This window comes from Erigeron canadensis, chromosome 7, assembly GCF_010389155.1.
Source record: "Erigeron canadensis isolate Cc75 chromosome 7, C_canadensis_v1, whole genome shotgun sequence".
Classification (NCBI taxonomy): domain Eukaryota; kingdom Viridiplantae; phylum Streptophyta; class Magnoliopsida; order Asterales; family Asteraceae; genus Erigeron; species Erigeron canadensis.
In genome coordinates, this window is record NC_057767.1 from 23644491 (window position 1) to 23670023 (window position 25533).

Below are 25533 nucleotides of genomic sequence, written 5' to 3' on the forward strand. Positions count from 1 at the left end.
TATGTTATGTAAAGTTTATGCATAAGAGTTTTTCTCTAATAAGGGTGAACAGAAAAATGAAAAGGGAAAACACGCATACACAATACTACTAGTATGCTAGTGTATATATGAGTGGTGATCCATACACTTCTCACTATTAACCATACATTTGTAAGATATATGTTTTCAACATTTTGTCTATTAAGTTACTAAATTAGCTAAGGTAGAACAAGAGAATTATTTGTTTCGATAGTTTTAAAAATGAGAGGTGCACGGATCATCCTTAATTTATACATTTAGAGTGTGTACGTGTTGTAATAGCAAAAAGCTCATGAAATCCATTCTAATTAAGTTAACATAGAAATCCACAAGTTAGGGAAAATAACCAATATAGGATAGTTGTTTCTCTTTTTATGGTTAAAATGCATTTTAATACATTGCCGTGCAATTCAATGAGTTCCGCCATCATTTTATGGTAAAATGATGTGATCTCGACTCGTTTTGTTGTTGATTCGCTTCGTTATGTAACTTATTTTATTTATAGATGTTCAGTTATAGTATATGAGATTAGATTTGTTGTTGACAATAATACTTTAACGTTTAATACTTGATATTTGAGCCGAGTCAACTAGAATATGTCCAACCTGAGTCAGCTTAAAAAATTTTTATTTTGTGAAGTCATAAATGTACGATGTGGTTTTTTCCAACCTGGATCAATAATAAAGAGGTAGCACTTATGTGAACTCAAAAAAATTGAAAATCAAGTTGAGGTTATAGTTGGCTTGGATGATCATTAGAGAGCAAGATTCCAAGTGTTTCCAAGTATAATGATCATATTGTATTATTGTTGATAGGGTTTGTTAAGTTGTAAGATTTTGCAAGAGGATAATAGGATAACCATCTTTCCTTTAACTATATGGGAAATACTAAATACAGCCTTAAAGGCTGTATTTAACGTGCATAAAATAACTTGTACCTTCTATATTAAAAGCCCACCCTTGATTTTCATGGTAAATGTACAAATAATTTATGCACCTTAAACACAGCCCTAAAAGCTGTATTTAGCAAACCCCTAACTATATTTACTTTGTTTTGTCGAGATACGTGTCAATTATCAAATGTTCTTTGCACAAATGGAAAAAACTTGCTCGTATTAGGATTGTGGAATGGGTCCAGGAAAACAACTGGGCTTTTCAAAGGAAATCGGTCCAGAAAAACAAATGGGCTTTCCCAATGCCATTGCAGGCTTGCAGCTATCTTTTTGTTCGATAAAGGCCTAAAATATTAATGCTTTTGTTTCTCTTTATAAACTGTACGCTGTATTACGAACTTTTAATTGACTTTTTTTTTTTTGGTAAAGTTAATTTCGATTTAGACGTGCTGAAAGCAATTTTAACCAACAAATCGCTGGACCTCCAACCCCCTGCTCATGAAATATACTTTGAGATGAGAAACCCAGGACTCGAACTCGAGACCTTGGGGAAAACTCACCTCCGGTGCCCACATAGTGGATTTAGAAGAAACCGTTGCTCAACCCACCTAAGTGGAGTTGCTTAACTTTGTATTGACCTAATTGTTTAACAAACTTTCAAACGGATGATTTTTAGAAGAATATATCATTTTTAATTTTTTATTAGCCTCAATATTTTAAAATTTTCCAAATTAGATCATTAAACTTTTAAATTTCGCATAGATATGATTAGTTAAAAATAAAAAGTTTGAATTCTATATGTAAACACAATTTGAGAATCACATGATTGAAAGTTTCATAGTAATAAATAACAAAATACGATATGTATGTAATAAAAAAATTAAAATCATAGGATAACTAAGGGTGCATGGAGTGCCCCGGTGATATGATAGGTACCGATCTAGTACCTAAGGGAACACCGCCCCGTGGTACCAGTACCAGTGGGGTGGAGAGCGAAGGGGGGACGGCCCTTCCCGGTTTCCAGCCAATTTCTAGGCATTAAAAAAAAGGCATGGGGCTCACTACAAACGGTCAAAATTCACCCCTCTTTCTTTCATTTTCATTTTCATTTTCTTTCTTTTTACTTTCTTTCTATTTTTTTTTTTTTCTTTTCAATTTAAACAATCAATACAACAATCACATAAATCACAAAAATGAATCAAGGGTGGGGCAATCCAAGATGTAAAGATCCAGTTCCAAATGTTGCAAAAACCCACCACCCACAAACAAACGTGATTCAATGCCACCTCCTCCTCTGCTATAAAACACCACCAAAAATGATTACATACCCGTGCCCGCTGATGATTTCTTGACTCAGGTGGATCCTGGGTTTTTCAATACTTCTGTGTTTTTGCAATAAGCTGGTGAAAATCCATCGACTTTTGCGCAATTTGCGGGTGGTTCAACACAACAATACCAAGATGTCGAAGAAAAAGTAGAAAAAGAAGAAGAGCAGGACGAGCTAGAACAGGAAGAAGAAGAAGCGGGGAGGGATGGGGAGGTATTCCCTACAATTAGGGAGCGGACGAGAAGGAGAAGAAAAACTGAGGAGGGCGGGGAGGTACTCCTCCCACCCTAAGTTGATAAAAGTTTATGGCAATTACATATATAAAAAAAAAAAACCTACTCCTTAGTATTTCAAACTTCTGTCCCTAATTTTTGTCCATCGGACAGTTAATCATACAAAAGATAAAGTTTCACACATTGTTTATTGGTGCTAAACTTAAAAAGCTTCATTCTTTGTTGAAACTTTCAAGCTTTACAACTACCTCAAGATGATATCATGTTTCGGGTTAAACTGAAATACAACACACCAAAAGCAGATATAAGCTTATATATGAATCATACACGATTATACTGGCAAGTAATTAGGTTGCGCAAGCTCCACTGATTGTTGAGAAGATTGAGTCCTATCTTTGGTCTTTTGTATGAACTTGTATTCTCCATAGAAGTAAGAGGCAAATCCCCATAGAGACAAAACAAGTGCCACCCCTTTCTCGGCTTGAAACTTTTCTTTGTAAAAAACAACTGCTAGTACTTCCGTAACTGGGAGAAGAACCGCGATTATAATGCCCGATAACAAAGACGATGCGCAAAAAATCACTCCTATCGCACCCAAGAAGAAACATTGCCAAATTAATGCGCTAGCCCACAATATCACGTAATATTTGGTTTTTCCTAGTCCAAATTCGGTTGCCTCCCTTGGAATCACCTTCATAAAACATGATTAAACTTCAATAAAAGCTAACATTAAAATGTTAAGCGATACATATCCTTTTAACTTTTATTTTTAAAAATGTTTATCTTCAGACAGCATAATTAATTAACTAATACTATACATAAATACAAATACCCAATATAACTAAAACTCTAATACTAAAAATTTGATCATATTTATTTTTATCATAGTTACTTGTATTTAAATATATTATTATGGTGTCTAAAAAATATTTAATGACCCAATCTAAAACATTTAGAGAAAAAAATCTCACGGATTTGTCACTATAAGAAATCAAACCTAAGATCTAAATGTAAAAATCAGGAACGTCTTTTTACAATGAACAAACATTATTAGTTGATCTGTGTTATATTTATATTGATAACAAGTACTAACAATTAATCTATCAAGGTCTTTTTAATTTTTATTTTAAACGGTAATTTATATTACTCTTAGACTACCACAAAGAATTTTAATATCATCCATATCAATCTATCAAGAGTAGAACCCTACACTTGTCCTAAATAAACAAAAGCATCTACTAAATCTATTAACATCATGTTGGCTAATCTACACGGATTTGAACATAAATCCTAACAACCCACTAAACCAAATATCCAAGTTAATTAATCATCTTTGAAATTTTGGCATTCTCTTTACATGGTGGGGATGGGGATGGGTTCCTATCAACGGACATACTTGTGGCCTTGTGGGGTCAAATAATGAGAATTTGGGGAGGACTTTAGTCCAACCAATGTTGGACATTGTAAACTCTTGGAATCTTTTTTATTTATTACTATATCTAGATTATTACTTTCAGCCGTCCGAAACAAAAATATCTTTGTTTCCTTTTACTTTTAACCAAAAAGTCTATTGTAAAATAATCATTTGATATTTTTACCTACCTTTAATAAATATTATCTAGTAAATTATCTTTTTGAAACAACATATTTCGAATTGCATTTTAACTTACTGTTACTATACAATGGTACATTAGCGTCATACAAGGTAGACCATATTATCTTATTCGGGTTTGCATTATAGTAAAATGACAACTTAAAAGGAAAATCTCACAAGCATGTCTCCGGCAAAAGTTGAACCCATAACTTGCGACCATTACCCAAATATTCGCTAGTTATGTTGACTTCATTTGCAATATTCTTTAATGCTTAAGGCTTATGAGCAAATTATATTAAAAAAATAAATCGATACTTCCATATCCATTTAAAGTAGTGGTGATTAAGTAGAAAAAAGTTACTAAACAACTTAAAATCAAACATGTTAAGTGAATTACCTACTCTCCTATACACTTCAAATACATATATCTATCTCTTTGACATTAATTATTTTTACATCAAATATTAACACTACTCACAATTGTTTTCACTAGTCGCTGTCACCTCCATCACCACCGCATTATGCAAAGTATCCTTTAGCTCATTGATATGAATTAATACTAGAATAGTTTTTAAAATTTCCGAGATCGAGGTACACATTACCCCTCTCTCTCTCTCTCTCCCTCTCTCTCTCTCTATATATATATATATATATTCGGTTCTTTCTAATAAAAATGGAACATTTAGTCCATAAATTTGGGTCTAGCAAGATGCTAGGATAAGGAATAAGGAGGTTAACAAGGGACATGGGAGCACAATTTCAATTGATAAATGCAATAAAGTTCATAACTTTTGCTATATAAAATACGAGTTTCGTAATAATGTAGGTCTTTGTTCTACACGATTGTTAGCAATTCACCACACAAACTCAAAATCCATTAAGAATATGGTATTTATTCTATGAGCAAAGTTGTTTGCTTTCTAAACTTGCATGCATGTTGTAAGAATCTTTTCAAAAGATGTTCAAAATTAACAATTAAGACGTTTATCTAATGTTTTTCAAAATTTTGGAATGGAATTGTAAAGATATTAACCTTTTCCTTTAATAATTGTTATCAAATTGTCTGAACATATAAAGTTACGTTCTGAGAGCAACAATATTCACATTTGTTGCTTGGCCTAATTAATTTAGATTTAGCTTTTTAATATAGCTATTTTACATGTTGTGGTCTTACGAATACTACTAATAGGGAGAACAATTTAAATGGAAAAACAATTACAACTTTAAATTATAACTTGATGTTCATAAGTGATTAAGATAAAACTTCAATCATTAGATCATGATTAACATGATATACGAAAATTCATAAAATACAAGCATAAATACTATTGCACAAAAAAATTTATGATGCAAAATATTTTTAGTTAAATTAAGGGATAAAATTAGAAAAGAGAATTAGTGGTATTTACATGTCACCGGATCTAGTTAAATTATGGGAAGTGATCCCTACACAATGTTTTTTAGCCATATACAACAAATATATGCATTATATAATTGTACTGTACAACTGTATAATGCATTCAATGTTGTGTATAGCTAAAAAGTGTTGTGTAAGGATCATTTCTCGTAATTAAATATTAGTATGACAATGATTCATTGGTCTTGTGACGAGTCACTCTAAGTTTTATTTCCTAAGTTCCTGGTTCGATTTTGTCTTTCCAATTGACCTGGAGGAATTTTACGTAAAATGCTCATCTAGTGGGGTACAAACAGTGGACCCGAAACAAGCGACTATTCATGTTGACTAAACTCCCACCATATTACGGTGGGTGGCGTTACCATAATCAAATTTTATGTCATCTAGCTAAAACTAAAATTAAAAACCTAAGCAGAACTGTAGAGGTATGATTTTATAATTTTAAAAGAAAATGATTAATCATACTAAATATTGTTTTAAAAATCCTCTTAAATTTTTCAAATCATGACATGTATATTCAACTAACTCTTTTTTCAAATTCTTAACTCTTGATTTTGTTACATGTCATAGTTTTATAGTTAAAGATTAATCATTTCTCAATTTTAAATGAGGAAAGTGGGTATTTTTTGTTACAAATTCAGAGTATATATATCATCCCTTAAAAAGATACTCAAAATAATAAATACACTTTCAGAGTTTGGCACTATTTCTAATTCTTATAGGGAGTACAATAATAAATTTGACAAAAATCTTGGAAACTTAAGATGTAATGGGCATTCCTTATTGATGACATATGACCTATGTTTTGCAATAGTATTATCGCTTTCTCTCTCTTTCTGTCTATTATATTAGGAAATTGACTCACATGATTAAGATGCTAATTAAGCTTAGAGTTAATTGCAGTATTGGTCCCTGTGGTTTGTACGTTTTAGCAAGGGGGTCCTTACTCGAGAATCGTTGCAATGGAGTCCCTATTTTGAGAATTTTAAAGATAGAATTGTAAAAGGTAATTTTAGTAAAAGGTAATTCTAGTAATTTAAAGATAGAATTATAATTCATTAAGAGTAAAACATAAAAATAAAAGGTAATTCTAGTAATTTAAAGATAGAATTACCTAAAATAAAAAGAGATCATTTCTTTATAAGATAAAGATAAAGATAATAACATGTTAAATATATATAAGGTTTGGTTATAAAAAAATTAATTAACAAAAAGAAGAAAAAGTTGTATATCTATGTACCTGGAAATCATTGTTGAAAACCATGCCGACCGTACAAAAAATAGTAGCAAACAAACACATGACCATCTGTATCTCCAACACCAATGTATATGTAACCTCTTGTTTTGCCTTATTGTACGTTAATTCAATCAAAGGCAAAATAAATCCATATAATAAAGCCGCCCCAACTGTCATCACAAATCCTAACAAATATTCTTTCTTACTTTCACCTTTTGGCCTATCACTACTTGTATGCAACGCCAATACTCCTGCCCCAACTGTTAACAACACGACCGCGTTTATCGAATAAGGTGTAAACTTTTGTTTCACTAGTAAGTATGCGAAAACCGCTGTGAAACCAAGTTGGGCCGCTATGATTAAGGCTGAAGTGGATATGGGGAGACGAGCGACCCCATATGCGTATAAATAGTCGTCTAGGCCTGTTATCAGGCCTATAAATGCGACCGCAAAGAATAAACGCGGTCGCATGTAGATGAATTTAGTAGTTTTGTTGGGGGTATTTTTGTTAGTGGCACAACGATGGAAGTAGAGGATTATTAAGACAATTACGATGAATGGCCAACCCGCGGTTTCTAGACATGAGGATAGCCAGACACGATTACCTCCGTGGATGAAATAAAGCCGCATTATTAATGGGCCACCACAGTTTCCTATTGAAAGGAGTATGCAATTAAGGATTAAAAGTGTTTTTTTCGCGGCTGGGCTTACTTTGGCCGTCATGGGCGCGGTGGTGCCGGATGTGGTGGTGGTGGTTGGGTTTTTGTTATGGTCCATTGTGGATGAATTATTGGGAGATGGTTTTGGGATGGTGATGGATATGTGTTTTTGTAAAGTTTATGTCAAGTGTTTTTTCCCCAATAGGGGTGGTGGGCGAGAAGGATACAAAGATACGATACTATGGTAATGTATTTATATATTTGGAGTACTAGCTATATGTGTTGTAATCATAAAAGGGATTGTTTTGGACTTACACATAAATAATATACCTATAGTAATTTAAATTGTGTCGAGTTTATTGTAAAAAGTCTATAAGTTAGGGAAAGCGACCAATTTAATTAGGTCTCTTGTTGTTATTGTAAAAGTGGGCGAAATAACTAATTATCTTAAATCTTAGTTTCAAAATCTTTTTAAAACTGTAATAATTCTATTAATTTTCTGTTTAATCTTATCACTTGATTTACCAATTGTTATCATCTTATGAATAAGAAGATTTTTAAACTATATATTTAAAAGGATTAATCATTTTGTTTTATAAAGAGTATTTACCTAGGATTGAATCCAAAAATTATATTACTGATTAGTACATTAATATTTTAGTGGAAATCCAATCTTATTAGGATATTTCTTGTTTCTTGTTACGAGTACAAATAGATTTCAATGGCTGTTTATTATGTATGTTTAATGTTTATGTATCTACTATATTTTCGATTTTTCGGAATGGACGTACATAGTATGATAATAATGAATTATGATAATTTGAGTGACTAATAATTATTATTGATTATTCTATCCCCTGTCGAGTCATCTGCGCGGCTTGGAATCCTTAGGGCGCGTTTGGTTCACAGAATGTTTTAGGAAGGAATGAAATCTGTCAAAGGAATTAAAATCTGAAAAAATGGAATTTGACGAAATGTTTTTGATTTTTTGAAGATTCAAGTGTGGGACGGAATGAAATTCTTTCCCCCGTCTCCAAGGAATGGAGATTCCATCAAATGAGAGAATGTTTACATTCCAACGGAATGTGATTCCTCCATCTTTAACCAACCAAACACGCTAAGGAATGAAATTCGATTCCAATTCTATCAAATTCTGTGAACCAAACGCGACCTTACATTCCTAAAAAATAAATGTATATGTGTGGCGTTTGTTACATAAATATATATCAAGTCAGCATTGACATTTAAAATAGATAGTATGTTGGATTTAGAACCCACACACTCTGCCAAACATGATTGATAACACGTTTGCTCACACGTTTAAAAAATAAATATTCGAAATCATAAAAAATTAAGATTCGGTCCCAACTGATAATTTGATCTAAGCCTAAGTAGTTATATAATTTATATTCCTATCGTATTACTTCGATGTAACATTAGAAAATCTAAAACATCAAAAGTATGGGAGAATGGATGATTGGTTTGACTTAAATGTCTTCAATGAACACATTTGGACCCCCTAGCTACTATGCATATATAATAGATTGTGTTTTAAATTTTTTTAGTAAATAATTTTAGTAAGGATATATAGTTAAAAAGTCAAAAACACTGGTAGTTGTAGTAGTTAATTTTTAAGCAAAATTGTTAGTTGGAGTTTTTATTTTTTTAAGAGTGTTTAGTATGGTAGCTGTAGCTATAATTTCAAAAGGTATATGTGTAACTTTTAAAGATTAAAAGTTTTATCGAAAAGCTAAATCTTCTGAAACGCTACTTCAAGTAGCATTTCATTTTGAAACTTTATTTTCATATGAAAGCTAACGCTAATTGCATCTAAACAAAGTTTTTAACATAATAGGAGTTTATTGTTCAAAATTAAAAGATAAAGTTCCCAAAATACTTTAAAGAACTCTTGCCAAACATGCCCTAATAGATTGTGTTGTAAATATTTTTAATAAACAATTTTAATAAAGATATACAACTAAAAAGTTAAAAACAGCGTCATAATTATATTGTGTAACAAAGAAAGGTATATAAGTATTATGACACAAATTTGAATTTTTATTTGCATATTTGTTTTATATTACTATTTATTGTTAAGTTTTGTTGACGTTTTAATATATAAACGAGTAACATTTTTTAGTTTTAATCTAGAATATTTTTTTCAACTACATTTGATTTTTTTAAACAGTGTTTTAAAGTCACTTGCAAGTTGCAAACTATAAACTGAAGAATCCTCTTACCACTAACAGAGTAACAGCTCATCCGATCATGTTCATGCAGAGCAACACGTCAGACGAAACTCAAAAATATGGGAAAACCCATAGGAAGAATTGAACTCATGACATTCACATACACTTAGGCTTATATCACTATTGGGATATCTACTTGACCGATTGATATCGTATAAATTTGATTAAAGTATTAAATGCAAACAAATAAATAAATAAATTCAAATGTACTTAAAAAAATTTGTAATTAAAAAATCGTTCAAATGTTTATAATATAGATACCTAGAACCTTACAAAAGTTAGTTATAAATTTTCCGACTCTGCCTTGTTTAGTGTTGTTTTAGCTCGATCCTAAAGTACGTGGGACAGCAACAGAATGTTAGTGGCTCGCGAAAACATGGGCTCACTATATATGGCTAGCTTGTAGAATACAAAAATGATGACGACACCTATGGTGTTTTCTATAGAACCAGTAGGAACCATGTATTTAAGGCAATCATACACTATTGATGTCTTGGATGGCCTTAATTGTCAACATATCATGTGAGGTTGTGATTAAAAGAGTTGTAAGTGAAGGGCCCAAATTTTCCATCATGTTTTAGCTAGGCTAGGCATTTAAATTTGATAATTAATCAACCATATTAATACAATTTTAACTAATGAAAGTAGAAGGAAGAACGAGGTGACAACAAAATAACTTTCCCTGTTTTTGTCATCTCTATGTTTTTATCAGATGCTTTTATACACAAGAAATAAATTTACATTCTTGATCCACGTACATATTATATACATCAACCGTGTCTCAAATGAGACTTAGAGACACAATCTTTTGATTGATGGGCTACAACCAAAACCATTAAGCTAATAAGAATGAAAATGAAACTCTTTTCATGGGGTATTTTCCGTCATATATGACATACGAAAAAACCTTTTGAAATTTGTGGAGTGAGGCTGCTAGAGGCATTTAGGGGCACACAACATACACATACATAATACATACGATATATACACACGCATACAACATATAAATACATACATATATATATATATATAGGGGTGGGTTATTTATAGTACAAGCATTTAAAAAAGTACAAAAAGTACATGTCTAAGTTAACTTACACATGCTTGTTCCTTCCATCTTCGACCACCACCACCACCACCATGATTGAACCTATAGGTATAACCTTTCGCTCAATACTAGAATCAAGAATTGAAACATAGCATCTGAGGCTGCATTAATCGAGGATACACGACAGAAGGAATTGTTCTATTTCCAAACTTTACCTTCTACAAGCGTAGATTTTTTTCTTTTTTTCCCGATCACGAATCATGTGTATTTCTCGTAAAACCGAGAGTCAAAAAAAAGTCAAATCGCACCATCTCTGTAATAAGTAAATGTCTCATCTCCGACCACCACCATGATTCTCCGGCGAGACTTACACATGTGTAACTACAACTTACACATGTGTAAGTTACACATGTGTAAGTTAACTTTCCGGCGAGAATCAGGTTCGTTTTCGGGTGGATACGGTACGGGCCAGAGGCCCTCATCCGTTCTAAGCTGACCGTCAAGGGACGCATATGAGAATCATATGGATTTGATGGCTGGCGATCCAAGAGATGGTGACGGTTTGCTACGGTACGGGCGAAGCCCTTGATATCGGAGTCGGCGCCGTGGTTGGGGTGGTCGGAGATGATGGTGGCTGGTGGTGGTTGTCTCGCGAAGGAAAAAACCTAGAAATTTTAGACCCTAAAATGCTAAAAAAAAATTAACTTATACATGTGTAAGTTGTAGTTACACATGTGTAAGTCTCGCCGGAGATGGTGGCCGTCGCCGGAGGATCATGGTGGTGGTCGGAGATGATCATGGTGGTGGTGGTGGTGGTCGGAGATGGAAGGAAGAAGGAAGAAAAAGGAGGAAATACCTTATACCTTTTGTACTTTTTTAAACCCTTATACTAAAAATAACGTTTCTATATATATATATATAACACATGTCATGTCAGACTCCCTTTTATTTTCTTTCCACTTAAAACGCCTTTTTGGGGGCGTTCCTTGCCGTTTGGAGCAGTTTCAGTGGGTCATTTTAGTTTGATTAAACTTGCTTTTTAGTAAATGGATTTTAGTATACTTAAATCAGTTTATTATTATACATCTACCAATAATCTTGATGCTTAATAAGTAAACTACATATATAAGAAACTAAGTACATAGTTAAATTAATAAAAGAATTGAAGGTTACTCATTACTAACCACTTGAAAAACTCGGTTTCATTATATAAACATTGAATTTATCTACGTTCATATTATTTATGCTCTAAAATATACGTAGTTAATTCCGAACATGGCAATGATCTTCGTTCTAAATGGGTTGAGGTAGGCACCCTGTGATTTCAATAATGAGAAGGTCATAGAAGTCTTATATAGATCAAATTATTTGGTTTTTTATGTTAGATCATAAAGTTTTATTTATCACTTATAATGAGTTTCCTCTGTTGTATTGATATGATCGGATGAACTAATGACACGTTTAAAAAAAATCAATTTTCTATACTTTTTTTATAAAACAAACTACCACTCTCTATTTTTAACTTTTTATCTTTAAAATACCTAATATACCATTAACTTTCAACACATTCTTAACCCACACACCACATCTACCTAAAATATTTTTCACTCTATCTATTCAAACTATCACTTTCGTTTATTCATTAATATAATTATTTCCACTTAATAATAAAATTTGATGTTAACAAACTTCCTTACTGATAGAGAAAATCATTATATAAAAGATTAAATAGACAACGTGTTTGATTAAATGTTTGAATTAAAAAATAATTAACGACATGGTCAATGGATGAAAATTGCAAAAACAACAAACCACAATGGTGATTTTAAAGAAATAGGGAAGAAGTGAAATGAAATGATAAAAAAAAAAAAAAAAATAGTCACATGATGGGGGAGACTTAGGGGATGAAATGCAACCCGCAATTATGATTTTGGCCTAAAAGATAATAGAGAGATAAAAACTATATAACTGACAAACTACATACGATTTTTGCATTTAACCATATAAAATTTAGGGATTAGTGTTTGGGGATGTAATGAACTATCCATGAATGTCTATGTTATGCAAAGATTTACTCGAGTGTCTATGTAATGTAATGAACTCGTTATTTTATCTAAGCGGTGTAAGCTACCAGGAGACTGCTTACGTGTAACAGGTTGGTACAACGTACGCAATGTCAGTTGCCACATATATTACATATAATAGACATTAAGATATAATTCATTACGTTTTATAGACTTTAATTTCGATTGAATTTAGTATAAGATGAACTTAGAACTTAGACTTCTGATGAATTTAATATAATAATAATAGTAACAGTAGTAGGTAGTATTGTAACACAATCCATTCATCCATCCAATTCCATCAGCATCTATCCATATCTCTATACCTTAATAAAGCAAATCTCCCTATTAAATATTTCTGTCTTTGAAATACCTTATTTGCCCTTGGACTTTTTTGTTTTTTTCGTTTACGTAACTATCCAAAATCCCTAATAAAGCAGACCGCCTTCCTTACTACTGCCGCCGCATTGCGCGGGTACCATACTCGTACTAGTATTACGAGTACTTCTATATATACAGTGATGACTGTGATGTAAAGTAACCTCTAATCAATAATAATAATAATAATGATAATGAAAATATTAAATTATAAAAATATATATAAATGTAATATAGCAACAGATCTATATCTACATTTACTTTCACATCTGTATCTATAATATATCCATCTATATCTATGTATATGGCGATCGATGTGAATGATAATTGCCGAGAATGGTGGCGGCTAAGGATGGGAAAGGACGATAACAGATCGAATAACCACTATCACGCCACCCAACAGATTTGATGGGAAACAACGACTCAATGATTCAAGAAAAAAGAGGGAGTGAATTAACAGGAGCGGTCGATGTCAGAGTTGGAAAAGGTCGCCGGAGTACCAGGTGTCGGTGGTGTTCCAAATTTGTTTCATCCCTAACTCCATGTGTAGATCCTCACACTCTTGCTCCGACTAGATCGCAATCTGTCCAGGTTTTCGGTGGTTCCTTGCATGTGTGTGTGTGTTCTCGTATATGGATGTCACTTTGAAGTATCAACAAATCTTTGATTGCTCTGAAAGTTATGGATTGTTTTGATAATAGTTTTCATAAGTTTGGCTTGTTTCCCAGTTGATTTTATGTTTAAGTTTCAATGTTTGAACATAGATAAAGCTTTATTGAAAACTGCATAAGTGACCGGAACTTGAAGTTTGTTGGAAAAAGTCATTGGAACTGGAATATGAGTCACCGAAAACTGGAAATAAATCATCGGAAACTGGAATCATTACCGGAAACAGGATAACTCATCAGGAACTAGAAATTATATATATTGTATAAATAGTTAATTCCAATATATCCTTTAACAGCCACGTATGAAAATTGGGCTGACTAAGCATGAAAAGTTTGGTCAAACTGAAATGAAGTCAAAGTGGTAACCGGGAACTGGTTGTTGAGCCGGTAACATACATGGCTTAGACAAAACAACGAGTTCGTTACATTACATAGACACTCGAGTAGATCATTGCATAACATAGATATTCGTGGATAGTTCATTACATCTGCAAACACTAATCCTTAAAATTTATACACTATTGTAATTAACTAAAAGGGATGGGTGGATGGCAACTAGTTTTATTTCTCTATTGACAAAATGGGGCCTATAAATTGACCAATTTTCGTTTATTGTAATTTTCCTTTGCTAGAAGCCTAGAAGCTAGTCCATTTGCGGGCGTCCTGCGAATTGCACATGGTGCTCATACTTTTCTCCGGAATATGACAATTAAATGATTAACCATAATGGACCAACATCAACAACTAATTATTATTATATATAAAAAAATAAAAGACATGCCAATTTAACGCACCTTCAGAAACGAAAATAAATATCCGGCCTAACTCGACAATAAATATGCCAGTTTTATACAAATTATTTTTTGTTAATAACTTTATTCTTAGAAACAAATTATTATTTTTAAAAAACTATTTATAGTTTATATAACATTTTTTATTTTGTAACCAACGGTGAAAACTAAAAAATCCATGGTTTCCCAGTAAAACCCTATTTAACCACTTTCAAAAAGATTCGCTTATGCGGGATACGAGTAGCCCACTGTTTTTGCTTAGTCAAAGAACCAGACAAAAATATCTTTTTTTTTTTGAGAGGGTACTCTAAGTAGTGGGTACCTCATAGATATAATTTCATTAGATTTTGATCAATTCAGATTTAAAATCAGTTTCCTCAACGAATTTCCACTCCTCCAAAAAATTTCTACCAAAACAGACATAAGCATTTCATTTCAAAATATCTTTCTTTCTCAACTATAATTTCTCGAACAACTTACGTTTGTAGATTGTGAACTGCCATTTTACACTTTGCACCTTAATACAAATTACAAACCTTAAAACTCTATTAAAATATCTCCTGCAAATATTATAATAATCACTATGCTTTAACAACTGGTAACACAGCACAAAAATATAACTCATGCTTGATTGTTCCTTGTTTGGATTGAATTTGAGCCGATTTCATTTGATTATAATTCAGTTTATACATATTCGGTATTATTTTTTCCCAACACATAGAATTTGAGGTGGATTTTGAAGAATTTACACAGCTAATTGATCGAAATTGAGAAATTAATTTTACTTTGGCCTTTGCATTAAATATTGCGAACTAAAATTGTTATTGAAATTGCACTTTAAATGTACCTAGGCTTTGTTCGATTAACGTTTCTGCTTTTTGATATAATTTTTTGTGCAAATGATGTAAATGAATTAAATAGAAAGAAAGAAACTGCCAAGTGTCGTCTTTCGCAGTTTTTGAGCCCAATACATCGATGGTGTATGTGGAGGTTAAGACGTAAGCAAACCTTACCTCTATCTAAGTAGAGAGGTTGCTTCCATTATTTACTTAAATGATAGAAAATGACCTTCAACCAGGAACGGATGTACTATTATAGTAGTGGGGGGTAATGCCCCCAATAACCTTAATATATATTGCAAATGTTATATAAGCTATTCATGTATATCCAGCTCCATCTTTGCAATGCCCCCATCTTAAATTTCCATTGCCCTCGTAACAATCACACAAAGTTGGTAAAGGCAATGAAACAATTATATATATCCATAAAGAAGATGAATGATACCTTGTTTATTTTGACTAATCCAAGCTAGGTTTGTTTTAAGCTTGATAGTACATAAACACTAACCATTATCTTTAAACTTTTTATTTCTCTTGCAGCTTCATTCCGGTCAAACACACACACACACATTTTAGTTTTTACATCTCTAAATTTTTTGTTTGCAAATTGTCACGTTTCTATACTTCAAAGAGTGACTAACCCGTATTCAGACAATTAACTTACTTGGACCCTATGAAAACATTCCCACATCATTTAAGCACCTCAAGTTTTAACTATTTATTTTTAAGGTCTTATTTTATAAAGTGCTTTAAATTAAAATCTTCTATATGTAAAATAGTTCGGTTTTAGCAAACTTACATAAGCCACGATTATTTGACACGAAGTTATTTTACATGTTACGGACCCGTTCATGTTATCACATGTAGTTATAGTTATGCCCCCTGTATGCCCTTTTTTTGGACCCGTCTCTGCCTTCAACCTTTGCATGAGATGAGGATCGAATACAAAAGTCAAGGTGTTTACCACTGATCCAAACCATGCTGTTACGTAAATCAATTGAATGAATTTGTTAATTTTGTGGTAACTTAGTATTTTGGGCAAAATAACAAACTGAAAATTGGTTGATAATTAGGTGAAAATCATCAGTTCAGCATTTAGGATCTTGATAATAGTTTATTCGATAAACTAAGTTGAACTTACATAGAATGTACGTAAGTGATATTATGTTAGTTTTATTTCGATTTTATAGTTGTACATGCAAACTGCATAATCCCGAGTTGAATTATATGTTACCACAAGATGCAAAATATTGGTATATCATCACGTTAAATAAATGCATGTCCAGAAATCATTTAAGCCTACGAGGTCACACAAAATGACACGTGAACTCTATGTAATTAATTAATGTATTAAATGTAATATATTGATTAATATGATCATGAAATACTTAATAAACCAAAGTTAAATGTTTAATATGCGTTTATTAATTAAAAGAGAACGACTTAAGTGGAAATTAGGAGTTATAGAAACTTCCTAATTCTTCCATAGGGGCCGAAAAATCCTTAAGGCTTTTAGGCCTTGAGATTACTTACTCATCAAGTTTAAAACCCTCCTAATTGAGCCTATAAATAGAGGGCTAGGCTTAAGGGTTTTACACACATTCACAATATATTCAATTGTGAAAACTTCTTTCTTCTCTTCTCTTTGGTTCAATCAACTACAAGAAGAAAAAGGGTTTTCAGGTTTTTTGTTTGGTTCGACTTTTAGGGAGAAAAACACAATGGGTTTGTGAGTTCGTGATCGGGTACTAGCATACATCATAGGGGTGTCAAGTGTGCGATCGTAGAAGGGTTTACTTTCAACCCTAGTTAATAATAATCTTATTATTATTACTTTATTGGAAGCTTACGCTAAAAGATACATATATTTAAATCCATCTTTGTTAATTAATATGATTACATATATGTTTCTATCCGCTGCGTACACGTGTTGTTATATGTTTATGTGCATAAATCTTAACACAAAATACGGAATGAAATATATATGTTCTCACAATTCATTGAGTCCTGAACTGCATACCTATAGTGCTTATATTTGAGTGATTATATGTTTGTCATTGTTTAGGTGCTTATAAATTTAGCAAAATCATTGAACATCGAACCGAGCTCAAAAGTGGAGTTCCCTTAGTCCAAATTATCCCCGGCAAACGACTGCAAGTAGTTGAATCCCGACTTGCAAATATGTGCATTACATTTTTTCACTTATGTTATTCGATCTACTATTTCATTTAACTTGTTTTGTTTCATTTTAAATGTACAAATTTCTTTATTTAAGTTTTTTCCCCTTAATTTAAGGTTAAATATTTTATTTGAATTATATAATAGTTAGATGAAATTTTGATACGTTTAAAGTCAATTCATTCTCATACTATTTTTAATTCTCATATATTATATTAAGTGTCATATGACATTAACATAAATATTTACAATCAAAATTTAAAAATATAAAAGAGTCAAACTTGAATTTTATTTAACATTAGTCAAAGTTGATGTACTATTTATTATACGATCTTACTATTGTTTAGCAGCATGGTTGCATCAGTGGTAAACCCAATAGTTTCTGAAGACAAAGGTTATGAGTTCGATCTTTATCTCATTCAAAGGTTGGTGCACATTTTATACTATTAGGTGAAAATGAAAGCAGCTCTTGTCGAAGTATTAGGGCTCAAAATTCACGAAAGACGAAATTAAATCCAGTTAGAATCCTTAATTGCAATCAATCCAATCCTGAATTTTTGAGTGTTTGTGTAAAAGTTGTGTGTGCAGGAAATTACATTCTCCCAACAAAAATATATAAAGTAACAATTTATCACAAACATATTAAATATTAACTATCTCAGTATTCTTATATATGTGAATTGATGTAAATGTTTAGGTTAGTTGAGGATTTGGAAATTTTTAATATTAAACTATCATATGGTAGAAATTGAACCGTGTTCTTTATTTGAGTAGGCAAAAATCTCTACTAGACTAACCTTCCACAATGGTGTAGATTTGGATTTCGCACATATAGACCCTTATAGGTGTATTATTCTGTAAATCCGTTGTACGGTCTTTTCGGCCATTGTGGTTGGTATCTTTGTACAACCGTTTACTAATTACTAGTAACATTTATGATACAGAGTTAGTATATATATATATATATATTTTTTTTTTTTTCCTAAAGCGCGCAAGTATTTAAATTAAAAATCATACTTCAAAACATTTTCCAGCGTATTTGAATGTGATCATACTTCGACTGTACTGTTCTACAGTTCTACTGTACTAGTCTATTGTCAGTCTACCGTATAAAACAATATTGAATTCTGTACTTATTTTGTGGCCCATTGACCCTTTGTTTGTTATGTTGTTCTTGGATTTGACCAGCCCATGATGTAGATTGTAGCATTCTTTGGAGGCTTTTACAATCCATTTGACTTGGAGTAAATTTTGGGTCAATATTCAACATCTTCAGTTTTTTCTTCCCAACAAAACAAAACTTTGTTGTTAACATCATAGCATGAATAATTCAAGCATTTTATATTCATAAATTTGAGGATTAGTAAATATGTTACCTTTCACAGTTAAAAAAAATAAAATAAAATAAATAAATGTTACCTTTCACTTACAATCAAAGAGTAGTTATTATCAATGTTTTAAAAACTGGTATTTTAGTCATACTGATGTGAAAATTTTTTCCGGTATTACCAGAAATACCGGCCGATACGAATTTTTTAATTTAATTTATTTTTTATATAAAAATCCTATAAAATTTGTTATAATTTAACAAAAATAGTTATGATACAATTATAATTTATTCCAAAATAATACCAAATAGGTATTACATAACAAAATGTAATGTTTAAAGTTCACAAATAACAAAGAATAACAATAAAGCATCATAGAAATAATTTTTTGTTTAAAGTTCACAAATAACAAAGAAGAACAATAAAGCATCATAGAAATAATTTTTTTTTAAAATCAAATTTTTTTTTTTTGAAAATACTGAAATTGTAATACGGGAAAATATCGGGAATGCTGAAAATACCGGCCAATATTAAATAGTGAAAATATCGGGGCTTAAAATACCGGAGTATACTCCAATAACGGTAATACCAGTAATATCGGCCGGTATATATTGGTATTTAAAACATTGGTTATCATGCTAACTAGCAATAAAGATAATTTTAATATCCTTATGAATGTTCTTAAAGGCGTAAAATAGTCCAACTCTCCATGTGACAAAAAGTCCAATTTAATTTTTTTTTTTCGCTATAGCAAAAGTCTAACAAATCTTTTTCAAGCAAAAGTAGAAAGATAAGTGCACTACGGTTATAACTCGAAAATAATCCACAAAAAGAATTTGCATTCAATTATACATACTATGATGACTAGTTAAAGATGACGGTGGAGGATGTTGATGGGCTAATTAAATTGCCGGCCTAAACGACAGACATACGCTTTTGTTTCTTAAGGTCTAGCTTACATACAAATGACGAAAGCAAGAAAGCTTTATTAGAAGACGAAAATATTGGTCGACATGGATGACATCGCATCTTAGGGGCCGTCTGTTCCTAGAATTTATAGAAATTTCGTAGAATCATTATTACAAATTTTGAGAAATAGATACCAGTCACTAGCATAGAGACCTATTATTTTTTTTTTTTAAATGGTCTCTATGTGCAAAACTAAATGGCCCACAAAAATAACCAGTTTTTATTTTTTGGGTCTCACAAAAAGATTGAAATAAAGACCAGTTTTTTTAGATATCAACGGGTTTCAATGTGTTCGTGGAATAGAGACATGTTGTTATCTTAAAGAATCGTCTTATTCCAAAAATATTTCTAACTTGTGATCAATTTTTCATTTCCCTCCTTGATCGGTTCTAAAAAAAATTGAAATTTTGCACTCATTTGAATTCCCGCTTCTACGTATATTTTCTATCAATATCCATATAGTACTTTTTACTATCTCAATCTCTTTATATTTTATCACACAAAACATAAACATTCTACATCATTTTCATATATCAAACCTAACTTTTATCCAACATATATCGCACTCACTCAAACATATCATCAATGTTGTGCCATATATATTGTGTAGGAAGTGTATATATAAATGGCGATATATAACAACAGGTATGCTGGATATATATAAACATTATCTAATCTAATCTTTATTACATTAAATGGCTATATATCTTATGTAAGCTAACAATAGGTATGGTGAAGTGTTATATTGAGTTCATTTTTAAATATCTCAATTGCATTAAAAAGTTGAGGAATTGTCTTCTTGTTTTGTAACAAAATGTTGTAAAGTGTTGTTGAGGCTTGTAATACTTCTTTCCAAGTGATGATTTTTAAAGCTATCAAATCATCTTCAAGTTCATCATATACGAACCTTTTTAAATTAATAATTTATTAATTTATCGATATAATAACATCTTGTTAAATTAATAAAATATTCATATCCCAACATTATTAATGTATAAAGATTTTACTGTACCATATACAAGGAACGATAGACCAAATAATAATATTATTATCCAAATCCAGTGATATGATAGACAAAATTTTGTATGCAAATTTACCAATGCTTTTCGTACAAACACATGAGCAAAAGTAATGTAGTGAATTAGAAGAAATACTTGGAAGAACATATGTATGCTTTTCCCCTTATTGAAATTGAAGTAATTCTTATTTATGGATCATTTATAAAAGTGCAAGAAAAATAAAAATAGGAAAATAAAAATTGTAGAAAAAGCTTTTGATGGAAGTTGAAAATGAGAAAAAGGCATGCCGCCACGTGTAGCTGTTTTAAAAGAATTTTAATTTGGGATCTTCTTTTATTAAGAAAAAAGATTGACTTAGATTTTTTTTATTTTTATTTTTTGGAAACGTATTAATTGGGTTTGATGAAGATTGGCTGGAATATCAATTGTTTTTTTTTTTAAATAAATAGAATAGGGACCGGTTTGTATGTAAATAACTGGTCTCTATAAAAAATTTATAGACCGGTCCACTAACCGGTCTCTATTCGAAAAACCACTAATCGGTCTCTATGAACCCAACAACCGGTCTCTATGTTTTTTTTTAGTGAATTGAATTTGAAATTTTTTTTTATTCATGATAGGTTTAAAAAAGATTTCAATTTACCGTATTCCCATAAATTTTAAGAACCAAATGGTCCGTAGAGTTTATTTCATTCAATACAACATAGAATATCAATATCAAAACCCGGGAAATCCCTTCAACTTGATTCTATATTAAGGGGTCAAGGATCTTTGAATGCAAGTATTTTTTGGAATCCAAGTTAAAAACTACCCATATTTTTAATAAATTAATTTACAGTACCATAAACTTTCATACCTTATATATTTTTCTCTCTTCCACTCATTTACCAATGAAATTGAATATAGAAGAGGTAATTTCTATCAAGTGATCCGTACTCATATTTCTCAAGTTTGCATGGTAGACGAAACTCAACAAATATATATTTTTTTATAAGGGATTGTGATGTCTTTCTATATGATCGTGCCATTGTACGTGGGTCAACCTATATCATTCGAACCACCATCACCATCAGCCGGCGCCGCAATCAGACTTACATCACCGTCATCGTCGCATTACGCAGATACCTTCTAGTTATAACCTTAACTAGTTAATTTCTTTTATAATTCCTTAAACGATCATTAGATATTAGCTCTAATAAGACTAACTACCATGCAATAGCAATACTAAAATACAATATATATATATATATATATATGTGGGGATGAGAATATAAGGCTGTCGGGTATCTAAGCTTAGGTGTGAAACATTCACATATTTTTTTTTAATCCATAAAAATCATGGGGGCCCATGCATTTATTCATTAAACAAGAAATAATAAAATATTAGTATGTGATGGGTTCCATAACTAAGCTTAGGTGCCGGACACTCTTATATTCCCTTTTCCCTATATATATATATATATATATATATATAGGGATTTAGGTAAAATAAAATAAGTATTGAAATTAAACAAATAAAACAATAGGTTTTCTCTTCATAGATAATTAATCACCGTACATCATGAAAATTATCGTACATCAATTGGTTCGTAAATCTTTGTGCATCAATTTAACTATGATCTAAAGGTTAAGATCTTGTTTTATTTTACAATACCCAACCCCATGTATATATGTAGATAGCCCATAAACAAAATCATATTTGTTCTCGGGTAGCCCAGGCCATCACCTTATATACTCCAATATCTATATTCATCCTGCGCTTTATTCAAACTCATATAAGGAACCAATCTTAAAACCTTCAGATTTCTTAGACATAAAATCGGATTGTGATTATAATTGTGTCCAGAAATTAATTCTATGTGCCTCTTGCAATGGCCTTGTTTTGGTAACTACTTCTAAGAACCGAGATGATACTTATACACTCTCGCTTGTAAACCCGACTACAAAAGAATCAATGGTTTTGCCAGATTACTTTTATGATTTATATCTTAGGGCATTTGAATATATAGAACTTAGCGTTATGGCTGGATTAGGTTATGATTCCGAGACCGGTGATTTTAAGGTTGTTTCCCTCACTTGCATACACCATACTATTCCAATGACAGATGCTAGTAGATATATGCATGTTTATAGCCTTAAAACTAATTCTTGGAGGCATTTAATTATTGATTCTATTAATGATTATTGGTGTATACCTTCAAAACCAGAAGGTGTTTTTGTTAACGGGTTTCTTCATTGGATTGCAAGAAAGACGGTTAATGGCTTACGACAAATAGTTATCTTGGCCTTGAGTTTAGCAGATGAGAAGTTTAGTGAAGTGCCAACACATTTGAGTTTGTTGAAAGTACTAAAGTTTTGTGTAGAAGTTATTGTCAACTTGTTGTTCTTGACGAAAAACTTGCTTTATTCCATGACATAATAGGTGAAATCTGGTTGATGAATGAGTATAGGATAAAAGAATCTTGGACTAAGATTTCGCTCCATGGAACTCCAACGGTTATACCAGAAGCTTATAATAATAAGGTTTTTTACCACGATGGAAATTCATGGTGGCCAATGGTAGCCGGAAGATCGTGTATGATGAAAAAGGGAATTTTGACAAAATTGTATGTTTTTCGGATCGTGAAAATTGCAAGGTCAATGGCAGTTATATGGAAAGCCTGGTCTCGATTGCTTCCTGCACTGAAGAATGATTGACTTGATTTACATATCCTATTTGGCACGTGTTTGAGGACGTCTTCACGGTATTGATTTAGAATAATTGTAAGTAGCAATATATAGTTGGTAATCGGTTTTCAAAATATGTTTTGTTCAACACGAATCACTTATGATATTTTGATGTATCGTATGAATTATAATGTTTTGTTTTACTTTATGAATGCTAGCTCCTTGATATGATCTCAACTTAATTGTAAGCTCATTTCAAAACAGAGAACAAATACCCTACACGTGAAAATAAGATAGACAAACACGAAATTTAACTACTATTAAGATGAAAATGGAGATCCGAATGAAATTAGGAAAAGAAAGACCTCCCATGCTTTAAACCAAATACCTATTGTATCATGCCACAAATGCAAAGGGACCTAAACCACTTGTGTCGTTTTTTTCCATTGCTCGTTTCTTTAAAGCACAGTATAAAAAAGTACTTTATTGTCCGGTACTTGATATTCTCCAAATCTTTATGTCTATAGAGAAGTAATGGGCCCATTTGTAACATTCGTGACTTTTGACCTATGTTGACTTGTAATGAAACGAAATTTAAGGCATAAATGATAAATTCCGGAACGTTTTGACATGTTTTAACGTAACGTTGAGTTAGATTATGTTTACGGTCTCGTTTTAGCGTTTAAATGGGTAACGAATAGCTATTGGTCGAAGTTAGCGGAGCGGGAGCCACATTTGGACCTCTATAGGCCGGCCCCCAACTCCCTCCCCCCCCCTTCCTTTACCTTTTCATTTCTTCACTCTCTCTCTCTACCCTATCTTTCTTCCCTTTTTCCCTCAAATGAAAGAACACACACACACTCTCTCTCTCTCTAGAAAATCGTCACATCTATTGAATTTTAAGCAAGAAATTGTTAGGGGTTTTCATCATCTTAATAACATATCAAAATTTTGAACTTCAAGATGCAAGAAATCTTCACTTTCGGGTCAAAAACGGGCTTGAGCTTTTGGTGCAAGATTTGGTAAGTGAAACTCATCCTTTAATCATCACTTCATACTTATAAACTTATTTCTAGTTGTAACCATGTGTTTTCGGGTCACAAATCGAGCCAAAAGTCGAATTAGGGTTTGTTGGAGTTTGTAATGGGTCAAAGCGAATTTGAAGTTTGATTTGATGTTTAGATATGAAATCTTGGAATGGGTTGTGTTCATTTGAGTTTGTTTATGTCCAAATGTGTGGATTCAAGCTTGAAATCGGGTCCTAGATCCTCCTTGGTCGACTATGAGGTCAAAATGGGTGTTTTTAGGTCGTTTATGCTGATGAGCTGCTGCTGTTGGGTGCAGATTCTTCTCACTGCCCGCAGTGGGAAGGGTCAGACCCCACTGCGGCGCAGTGGCATTTTTCTAGTCATATGTCAATTTCAAACGCTTATAACTTTTGATCCGTAAGTCCGTTTTAGGCGTATGACCTATCGTTGGAATCGTGAGAGAGTCTACTTTATCATGGTATAATCCTTATAGCTTGAATCCACTGACATTTTCAAAAATGATGTGATAAAGTGTCCTTGTTCATATTCGGTTGAACCAATAAGACACTTTAGGGTTGTGACGTAACCGAGTTAAATCCCAATTGTCCTCTAAGGTTGATTTGCTTTTCTAAAACCTACTTAGGGTTTGACACGTGATTTCTAATGTATATGTTTATAGGTGGTGCACGCTAAGCGATTGTTGGATGTTATAACTCGATTATAACTTGTACTTAGCTTGCATATCCAATCAAGGTGAGTTTCGTAAACCCTCCCTACTCAATAGAGATTCGAGCTGAAAAGTGTAAGTGCTTGTTATTGTTGTTTAATCGATTGATTGATTGTTTGATTAACGTATTGACTTGTTGCTCGGTTAATTATGCTTCCGTTTATGAATACTTTTTGTGGTTTGGGTAGTTGTACATACATGGAA

At 32.0% G+C, this 25533-nt stretch overlaps 1 protein-coding gene across 1 annotated transcript; it reads right to left on the reverse strand.

The window, feature by feature from the left end:
• Positions 1-2560: 2560 nt before the first annotated feature.
• On the reverse strand, positions 2561-7614 carry LOC122607167 (purine permease 1-like). The gene is made up of 2 exons (XM_043780096.1): positions 6722-7614; positions 2561-3161 (listed from the first exon to the last, which is right to left on the reverse strand). The coding sequence occupies exons 1-2, from the start codon at positions 7493-7495 to the stop codon at positions 2802-2804; spliced, it is 1134 nt and encodes a 377-aa protein (XP_043636031.1). The 5' UTR covers positions 7496-7614; the 3' UTR covers positions 2561-2801.
• Positions 7615-25533: the final 17919 nt, after the last annotated feature.